Raw genomic sequence first — 10,758 nt, forward strand, 5'->3', positions numbered from 1 at the left:
GCAAAAGGTCCAGGTGGACGCAGCCAACAGGGTTTGTGGGAGACGTCCCCAGCCCCTTCTGGGTTCTGAGTGGATTGCCTTTAGTAAAGTATTTTGTGAAGTATTCGGTAAAGTATTTTGTAGCTGACGGATCCTCCGTCCGCCTCTGCTTTAGGTTTGTGGGTAGCAATCCACGACGCGCTGCGAATTCTGTGGCCGCGCTGCGAATTTTGTGTTATGTGTGTTTGTTTCTATTGTCCTGTCTGCCTCCACCCCAGCACCCTGGCAGGAGAACTAATATCCCACTCTGGGGTCAGACCCAATCTGAGGGGGATGCTCCCCCAATCTGTTTGTCTGAAGGGAAGGCCCCAGTTGGCTTGGGGCCAGCACTCCATTTCCATTTTTGTCGACAATCTGAAAAGGGAATCTGTGTCTTTTGTTAAGTGTGATGGCATTGTTTTACTTTAGACAGATGCAGTGTCCCAAATTCCGGTCTGCCTTAGATGTGTGGAGGTAGCTTTAGCTAAATTTTAGCCTAAGAATGTCCCTAGTATGCTTCTCCTGTAAGGGACCAAAAGTCAATAGAACCGCCAGCTTTTCTGTTCTCACCTTTTACACCCCTTTTCGCTGTGTTTTAAAGAACTTTGATAGACTTTACTCCCCTTTGTTAAATGGTGGAAGCAACATTTTCTTTTCTTCCTGTAGTTGGCTTGAGTGCACCCACTGCAGAGGGAAATGCCTGCTGGGGATCTAAGAACTTTGATACCTTGCTTTTCCTTTTTCTCAAAACCCTGTCCTGGTTATGAAATTGGCATTAATTGGCTTCCAGGACAGGAACCGAATTTCCAGTCACAAATTTTGGCACCCCAGAGGGGACTCTAGAGGAGCCCCCCACCACACACACACACACACACACACACACACACACACGCTCTGCTTTCTTGGGGAAACCCAGCTCTCCAAACAACTGCAAGTGGAGGGTTAACTTTTTGAGAGCCGACTAGGACTAGTGGAAAGTCAGGAGCTATGCCTGGTGCCTGGGGTCGGCGGACCTAACCAGAGGAGCTGATCCTGTAAGTAAAAGGAGGGATGAGGGACTCCCAGCAGCTGCCGAAGCCCCTTTTGCTTTGGGGAACTCCCTCTTCCTTCCCTGCACTGTAGGGATCACTCCACCTCTGTCTGCTTAAAAAGAAGGGGACACTGAATTCGAGCATGACACTCTCCCACAGCAATAGATGGCCCAAAGCACTGGACTTTCCCTCTGCTCCACTAGGAAGGCTCCTCATAGTGTTATGCTCGAATTCGGGACTCCCAAAAGACCACCAGAGACCAAGATGGATGTAAGCAGCAAAGAGGTGTTTATTGCGAGCTAGCTCGGTCCTCCGCGTGCACACACAGCAACTGGTGACGCTGAGAGGCCCCGAGCCCAGGGTTTGCAGCAGTTTTATACACTCTCTGGGGAAGGCAGGGACCCACATACATCATAGCATCTCTTAGCAAATCATCACACACCGCAGGAAAATCAAATAACAACTCTAAAACATGATTAGCACATTCACTGGCGGGAACAAGTTGGGTAGGGGTGATTGGTCAGTACAAGAGGGGTATTCGTTTGAACTGGTTGGTTTAAACCATGAGGTGGGTACGTGCTGAACTACATGGTTTCTCAATATAAACTACTGGGGGGTCGCTGGCATCCCAAGTATTTTCCCCTGTCTCATGCTGATTGGTGGCTGCTAGGGGGTTGCTATGGGCCCTCACCTAGCCTGACAGATCAGGGACACCTGGCTCTGCAGATGTCTCCCTTTATTTGTAGATAAACAACTCAGCAGGGTGGGTATGGGCCTAGGAGTGCTCTGTGGGTCTTTCCAAGGACAAGGGTCACGCCCCCTTCCTTGGACAGGCTTTGCTCTGAGGTAGAGGCTGGTTTCTCAATAGTAGCTCTGGAGGTGGGCATAACCCACTAGGAACTGAACAGCCCACTTTTAGCCTTTTTTGGAGAAGAACATTCTATAGAATCTCTTTGGTGTTTTCCAATATAAATAAGGCAGATGCGGTCTCCGTTTGGTCTAGAAGCTCCATCTGTCTGATCCGCTTGCCTGTCCTGCCCCACTGTTGAAACTACTTTCTGTGTTCTGTGGTTTTTCTGCCATTTTATTTCTCTTAGCTTTTATTTTTCAGCCAGTCTGTTTCACCAAACCCTTTTCCCACCACCCACGTGGGACGTGGGCAGGAGCTGTGTTTTGGTTAGTCTGAGCCGTGGGTTATGTGTAATTTTTGGAGTACTGTCCATAGGTCCATCCACTACTCACTTGCTAAACTTCTGGGCAGCAGAGTGTCTCAATACTGAGCTTACCGTGCTCTGTATGTGTAATATGAGTTGTAATGCATCCTGCTGTCATATATGACAAATCAGAATAAAAAAAATACATTAAAAAAAAGGATCCAGGTTAATGTGGGCTCCATGAAGGAATCAACAAATACCCAGAAGTCAGGGCCCAGGGGAGCAGAGCTTTATTTCTGCACTGAGAAGGCTTGGGGAGCAGAGTTTCCCCTTGCTTTCAGGTCTCCTTGATGGAGTACCACAGCCAGGAGGGTCGAGGTTCTCAGCAAGAGGAAGAGCAGATCGCCTGCACAGCCAGTTCAGGAGGAGAGGGAGGAAGCAGCACAAGAGTGAGCCAAGGCGTCCGTCTTTCAGGCTGGTCCTTGGCTGTGGTTTCTCAGCTCCTCAAAGGTCGCAGGTCAGCTGCAGCCCCCAGAGCCGTGGCAGCCGCTGGAACATCCAGAGGACTCATTCGCACAGCAGTCAGAGTTCTGGGGCCCGGGCAGGTAGACTCCTGGAAGCCGTGGAAACCGGTGAGACCCGAGACAGCAGCCGTGGCCCCCAAACCCAGAAACGCAGCAGGTGGGAGGACAGCTGGAGGAGGCTGGGGCTGGAGAGGGGCAGGGAGCTGGGCCTGAGGCCGGAGCCTGAGGGGCCTGAGGCGGGCACTTGGGTGGACATTTAGGGAGGCTCTTGGCAGAGAGTTGGTACTTCTGCTGGTTTTGCTGGTAGGACATCTTGGAGAAAGTTCAGTTACCCTAAAAATACAGATTTTTTAAAAATTCCAGTGAATATCAATGTTATTTGTATCAATATATTTTTCTGCAGAAACTGAACTTCCGCAGTTAAATCTGCCTCTGGTAGCTGTATCCTGCTGTCCTGGCCCAGGAGAAATCCAGCAGAGGGTAAACCAGAATTTGCTCCCCGCTTCTCCCATCTGGCCTGTTTCTCCTCAGACTCCTGACTTTCAAAGCAGCAGCTTAGGGCCCCGGGTAACTCCCAGTATCTTACGGGAGCTTTTATCATATTCTCTAATTTATGCATTCACTGCATTTTTATCTCAAGTTCACTGTTATGCCAGCCCTTTCCATCATCTCCTTTTTTTTTTTTTTCTCTTTCTTGCATCATGGGATCTGCTTATTCCTACGCCTCCGCTTTATGCAGTTGAGTCTTGTCTAAAACAATAGCTTGTACCCATCACCATGACTCTACCACTCCAGTTTCTGGTTTTCATTCACCCCTTCTGGGATGGCAATTTTCAGACCACCTGGAAGATATCCATGCACCTGGTCTTCCTGAAATTACCGGTTAGTTCTCACTGTCTCCGTCCTGGGATGCCTTGTCCCATTGAGCAGAAACATGCCAGCCCCAGCTGTCCCCAAACTGCCATAGCATCAGGAAGCACACTTACCTTGTCTTCCTAGCCGTGGGCAGGTGCTGGAACTGAGGAGACCCTATGGACAAAAGCCTATTTATACGTGGGCTCTCCACCCAGCTCAAGGAAGGAGCCACGGAGGGTATGAAAGCTGCTTGCTAACCATGTGTTTGTGACCACAACTTCCCACATTCCTCCAGCTCAGTCATTCTATCACTTTATCACTCTGGGTCACTACCAGATCCTCATGAGTCTGTTCCCAAAGCATCCCTTCCCTCCACAAACCCTAGAGATATTCCCATAAAGATATAAAGACCATGATTCACAAGGCTGTTTACAGGGGCAGAGGTTGGAGATTGAAATCTAGATTTCTGGAGGAATCCAAAGTATGACCGACCGGTAGGCCACAGAGGCTGCATCAGCCCAGGGCACAGACGGGGTTTCTGTCGGTTTTAGCAACAAATTGGGAACCAATGATCTGAGCACTCATAGGCCACTACTGGGGGCTCATGTGTCTGATTCAGACCCCAAAGTGCCTGACGTGTTGACCAAGGATGGCATCACAGAGAGGCCCCACAGGAAAGGGTCTAACGCCACTGCTTCCTCTTGACACATGAGCATCTGCACTAGCAGCCATAAATCCTTACCCTAAGACCACAAGTCCAGGAACCTTTTCCTGCTCACAGCCCCTTCTTTCCAAACCTGCTTGCTTACATTCCCGGGAATCTACTCTCTCCCTGCCCACCAGCCCCCTTCTTTTGTGCCACTCTGTTGAGGGCCACAGCCGAGTCGGGATGACGCATGGCATTTTTGCCAGAAGTAGTGGTTGAGAGGTGACGCTAGCGAGCCATTGAGATGATGACTTTTGAGTTCTGGCGGAGTTCCCGTTGAGTTCCGCTTGAGCTCTCGCGGGGATTCCCGGAGAGTTCCCATTGGTTGGGGAAGTGCCGGAGGAGGGATTTCCAGTTGTTGGCTCCTGGAGGAGCCGCATTGCGTTTGGGAGAGTTCCCGGGGAGCGTGTGTGGAGTGTGCTGGTGGAGTTCAGAAATAAAGTTTGTTCCTGCTTCAGTGGCTTGTGATATGTGCCCAGCCAGACTGCGGCACCACTCCCCACCCAATTGGACTTCCTTGGCTCATCATTTCAGTCAATCTGTGGCCAATATCACAACCTTCCTTGCTCCTTTGACTTCAACGCGCCCGACTGACAAAACCCCAACCCTTGTGAAATCCTCCCTACTGTACCCAACTGCTATGAAAATTTTAAAAAATTAAAAAGACTTGGCAGGTTGAAATCATCACTGAATTATGATCCTCCACCTTGGCTGGGCCCCCAATACTACTTCCTTCTAAGCCTTATCTGTCCGTTGCCCCTAGACAGAGGATATGGCTCTACTGCACGGAGCAATAGTGTGAAATGTGAGGTGCTTTGGCTTGAAGCCCCCTTTGGGCCTTAACCATCCTTTAAGACTTCCTGTGTTATGAGGGGAGGATCCTTTTCTCTGGATCCTTGTATCTTCAACCTCGATTGTTTTATTTCTTCTACAAAATGCTTCTGTGGTGTCCTGTATTCCTGTAACCCGATGCTTGTGTTTACTTTTCAATAGTTGTCATTCTGGATTGGATGACACTTGGGTGTTCACTGGGTCGCTCTTCGTCCCCAACTTCAACACAGTACACCATACTTGGCGTAGTAGAAGGACCCCAAAACTGGTGGTTGACGCTGAAGCCTCTGCTCCTTTCACTCTGAGAGGGAGCTCCTTGGAAGGCCAGGCCCACACAGGTACTGAGGGCAGGTGTGGGAGGCTGCTCCCCGGGGCGCGGTCATTCATGCTGACCAGAAGCCAAAGCATTACAATGCAGCTTTGCAGAGAGCTTGACTCTGGTCTTGGCTGTGCTCGGCTCTCTGGGCTGCAGAGGAGGCTGGACCAGATTTCAAGCCTGTCTGCAAGTCAGTCTACTTTCATTTATGGGCGTCAGACATCTAGGGGGCTAACACTCATCCCAGGTTCTGCCTTTTCTGGTTTGATCTTCTTTCTAAAAATACTTCACTTGGAGGTGGGGTGACTTGATGAAGAGGGGAGAGATGGTGGCTGGTGTGTGAGTAGGTGAGGGCATGAAAGGTCTGAAGGTCAGTCACACCGTGAGGGAGGAACTTCCTATACTGTAGTCTATGCAGTTCATCCCATTTGTTAATGGAAGTCACGTACTTCACATCTTGCTTCAATGTGTCCAAACTGATTGCTATGAACCTATGTGAGTCTTGCCTGATTGTGCCTCTTGTGACTGGGAGTGTGAGCTATTGGAACCCAAATCTGTAAATATGGTGAAATTATGTCCCCTTTCCTGCCCTGAGCATACTGAAACACGACGAGTAATCTCAAACGGTGGAAAAACATCATTGTATTATGTGGACACATTACAATCAAGGAATTACTGAAGTAATGAAAAAATCACTTATCCCGACAAAAGCTTTCTTGTAGTGACTTTGGAAACATCACTTTAAGGATATTAATTCGTTTATTGAGTGCCTACTGGATGCAGGGTTTTGTGAATTCAAAGAGTATTATATTTCTTTGATCTGAGGGAATGGTATGAATTGAGGTGTGGGAGGCCAACCTTACATGTGACTGAGTTACACTCCCTGGCTGGGTGCTGAGGCGCTCAGTAGCAGAAATGTGACACCCTTCTTGGGTTCAAGGGTTGGTGTCTCGTGCATGGGTGTGTCTTGCTACAGCCCCATGGGTGAAGCTACGCTCACCTGTTCCTTTGTAATCTAACCCCTTGCCCTGTTTAGGATAGAATCTTCCATGGAAGTGCCTTGTGTGTGTCCCCTTCTCTTCCTGTGCCCTTGGCTGTGGCCTACCCAGGTGTCAGTCAACCTGCTGACAGTGGACATCATGAAGATAGATTCAGCCCCCTGAAACCTGGCCCCTGGCCTCATTTGAAGAGCTTCTCCTCAATAAAAGGGGTCAGCGCGTGCTCTCGCTCTCCGTTCCTGTGGACCCTTAAGGTCAGAGGAGCCGTCACAGCAACCCCAAAGAAAAAGGTATTTGTGTCTCTTGCGTGGTTATTTTGTGCAGCCCAGTTAGCCCAGTTCAACTGGAGTGACCCCTGAGCCTTTTAGTCGTGAGATCAGAAACCCGGCCATGAGGGAAGGAAGAAGAGCATTAACACTTATCCTCAACCCCTCATCCATCAAGTACGTTTGCATCATCATGCAGTATTGCACACTGGCCCTCCGAGCCTCTTATGGTTAATCACATTAACAGATGAAAAGTGTCTCAGACTCAGACACATCAGAATATCCATGATTCCAGTGCCTGGGCCCTGATTCCAGACCCATGTGCTTCCAGATTTTACGTGACGTGAAGACGTGGAGGCAATGCAGAGAACCGAGGAACGGGAAGCAGCCTGGCGGGGGCGGGTGCCCGAGGACAGCGGTGCCTGCTCTCTGGTGGTGTGTCTGCGGAGGGAGAGTCTCCGGGAGCTGGCCAGGCAGTGACGGGGAAGGGCATTCTGGGCAGAGACGGGAATGAGCGTAGTCTGTTCTGGAAGCAGAGAGTGCCCATAATACTGGGTGCATAAGAATAAGAGATGGGACACGGGTTGACAGAAAGGAAGGAGGGAACCCAAACATAAAGAGCTCTCCTTGCTGGGTTGGGTGATTTTAGCCTATAGTTTCATGGCTTCCAAACTATATTCCTTTGAACCTGCTGCCAAAGGAGGCTCAACTTCAGCCCTTTCTGACAGCCACACCTACAGACAACAGGATTCACTGCCCCGGATCAATCAGTAGGATTCCCCCTCCTTGCCTGCACCATGGACTATCGATTAGCCTTCCCGTCTTTAGTCTTTATGTGGTGTAAAAGCTGAAAGAATAAGGATCTCAGAGTCAGTGCACTGGTATTTGAATCATGGGCGTGTTATTTAATGTGTTTTGAGCTTCGCTTTTTATTAATCTGTAAAATGAGATGAACAATAAGAACATATAGACCTTTTGTATTACATAATGCAAAGAGTTTTTGTCAGATAGTAGATGGAAAATAAATTTTAATTTCCTTCTTTTTCTCATGTCATCTTTTTATTGGTTGTTTTTAGATGTACATGACAGGAGGGTGTATTTTGACATATTATACATACATGGGGTGCAACCCATTACTATTTTGATCCCATTCTTGTGGTTGAACATGATGTGGCGTTACACTGACATGTGTTGCTATTTGAGCATAGGAAGTTATGCCCAGTTCATTCTCCTGTCTTTCCTATTCCCATCCCCATTGCCTTCCCTCATTCCCCTTGGTCTGATCCAATGAACGTCTATACTTTTCTGCTTTCCTCATATCATCTCATAGGAGAGTCCCACAAACTTACGTTCTATTTTAACATACCACTAATTTTTAATGTTTGACTATTCAGACAACCTAGAAGGGGGAGCCCCAGAAGACGAGAGTCTGGGTTGGCTTCCTCTCTGCTGCAATCAGAGTAATTATAGCTCTACTTGTTTTATGCATTGAAGGAACACAGATGATTTAATTTCAGAATGGGATCATGCTGCCTTACAACGAATTGACCAGACACAATGGGCCATCCCCGACCATTTAAGCGAGGGAAAGGGATGATCAGATTTTCATTTTAGAATTACTAGGTCAGGTGGCCTTCATCGCCTTAATTTGGATACTTAACAAGTTGAAGTCTTTAGTGGATGGTCAGACTGAGGTTTGATTGGAGCATCAGAGCTGGGCTTGGGAAAGCTCTTTATTGGTGAACTTCTAGGGAAGAGATGTGCTGGATGGGGATTGAAGGGCCCTAACTGGCCAGGACGCTCTGGACCTGGCTGTGCATTCCTGGACTCCTGTCTCACCTGCTCTTGCACTTCCTCACCATCCTGCCTGCCTGAGAAGGATTCAAGAATGTATGGATTCCTCCCTGGCTTGGGTGTGCCCCTTAATAGAAGGGTGAGGTTCCACTGGGCCAGCATGGGCATGCATGAGATTCTTATCAAGCTAATCCCTAAGTGATTAAAGACTGGCACACCTGGATCCCTTTGCCTGAGCAGTTGGCCCCTGAACCGTCCTCCTACAGGCCGGAGGAACAGGAAGCACCTGTGGGTCTAAATCTGGTGCTGGAATAGACTCGTGGTCCTCCCAAAGGCAATGGGATCTGCCCCAGACTCACTGGGGGACTCACTGCTTGTGCTTCTCTTGGGTTCAGGGAATAGTGAGCAGAAATCAGGACTTGTTTAATGTGGGTAGAAGAAAGGGACAAGGCTTATTCAGCATAGCACATTCTCAGCATTTTTAGGAAATGGTTTGAAAAGCCAGTCACTCCAGCCTGTCTACACAGCCTGGTCAGAGTCAGGCTCATCATGTATAATGTGGGTGGTTAAAAGAAATAGTGTGAGAAAAAAACCTAGTGGTGTCCAGCACCCAGTGGGTGTCGTAGTTATACACATAAATGCTGTTGTCTTTTAGAGTCTTAGGTGCGCTCCAGCTAGCCGAGTCCTATCTCTGTGGGAATGGGGGATGCACACTAATATCGTCTGGTACCAGCCCTGTGGCTCTGTCCCCAGCTGCAGAGAACTTCCCTGGGAAGAAGGGGCAGGTCATCCCTGGAGCACAGACCTACCCCTGACACTGACCAGCTGCCGGTCAGTTGCCCCCTCTGGGCCCCAACCTCTTCACTTGTAAAATGAGCATTGCTGATTTATCTTGATCTCTGAGGGCTGACCAAGAGCAACAGCTAAAACATCCTCTTAAAAGAATATGTTTACTCATGTGACCATCAAATGATGCCTCGTAGTCCTCAAATAGGAGGGGAGGAGAAGGCACCTTCTTGCTTATCTTTTTCCTCCAGGCAAAGACTCAAGAAGATATCTCTGAATCTTCCAAGGAAGGAGATTCTACACTCTGCACTGATGGACCTTTCCTACTCCTGTGAAACCTCGTCCCTTCCTGCTGACGCTTAAAGATGGGTTCCTGCGCTGTTGTGGTTGCACACACCTATGATCCTAGTGACCCGGGAGACCGAGGCAAAGGATGGCAAGTTCGAGGCCAGCCTTAGTAACTTAGTGTGACCCTGTCCCAAAATAAAAAAAATAAAAAGAACTGGGGAAGTAGTTGAGTGGAAGAGTACTGGGTACGGGGTTCAATCCCTAATACCAATAAAATAAAATAAGCATTTCTCCCTGGAGGTGAGTGAACAGATTCCGGCTGCACCACTCCCCTATTCTTAGAGACTAATGTCTCTGGCTCATCACAACTAACGACTTCCCTTCCCACTGTTCTCTCTTCTATGCCAAAAGGAGATGAACCCACTCTACTATATCTGTCATCCTCCAATTAATATCTTTAAAAGAAAGACAAAGAAGGTGAATCCCTTCTCCCGGACCCCTCACCTCAAAACCTGTTTCTAGTTGGGAAAGTAGTGTCATCTCGACCCTGTACCCTCTTAGGGAATGGGGGAGCTATTAAGAAGGCTTAGACATATTGTTCCAACTTGTAGGGATGGTATCCTCATCTGTGACAGCAGAACTCTGTGTTCTGTCCTTCTGAGCCTGTAGTTTTAAGCCATTCAAACTTTTAGAGAAGGTGATCACACATTTCCCATGCTGGGTTTCTTCTCTTAGCACTGTGAGTTGGGTATGCTGCACATGAAATATTGAAGGTTGGAGAGTTGAAACACAAGTGCATACCACACATTCCAGAGCAATTGGCCAAGCCAGCAAGGAGCTGCAGGAAGCCAGGAAATTGTCCTTCCAGTCTTCCTTCTTGTTCTGTTATGGAACAGGGAACAGGGATTCCAAACTGGTGGAACATGAGCCGCATGGGAAGTACTTTAAAAATGCAGATTCCTGGCCCCTAACTAAAACCTACTGAATCATAAACTTCAAGGAGTGAGTCTAAAACATTGGCATTGCTTACATATCTCCTGTGTGGTTCTACCTAATTTGAGAACCATGGCTCTAGAGAGTTCTGGTAGAACCACAGAAACCGAGTCAGTCCTTGGCTGGTGACAGAGGGACCTCAGGCTCCTACCGCATTCCTCAGAGCTCCTGGGGGGATCTGGATGGAGAGTTGAAAGA

At 48.5% G+C, this 10,758-nt stretch overlaps 1 protein-coding gene across 1 annotated transcript; it reads right to left on the reverse strand.

Annotated features, from left to right (window-relative positions):
• Nucleotides 1-2,438: 2,438 nt before the first annotated feature.
• Nucleotides 2,439-3,152, reverse strand: Lce7a (late cornified envelope 7A). The gene has a single exon (XM_048814953.1). It carries the CDS (start codon nt 3,037-3,039, stop codon nt 2,722-2,724), a length of 318 nt encoding a protein of 105 aa, XP_048670910.1. The 5' UTR covers nt 3,040-3,152; the 3' UTR covers nt 2,439-2,721.
• Between the last annotated feature and the right edge of the window lie 7,606 nt (nt 3,153-10,758).

This window comes from Marmota marmota, unplaced genomic scaffold (genome assembly GCF_001458135.2).
Source record: "Marmota marmota marmota unplaced genomic scaffold, marMar, whole genome shotgun sequence".
NCBI classification, from domain to species: Eukaryota; Metazoa; Chordata; class Mammalia; order Rodentia; family Sciuridae; genus Marmota; species Marmota marmota.

Coding starts and splice junctions, on each gene's coding strand:
- Lce7a (XM_048814953.1), bottom strand. CDS start 3,039: ATGTCCTACCAGCAAAACCAGCAGAAGTACCAACTCTCTGCCAAGAGC.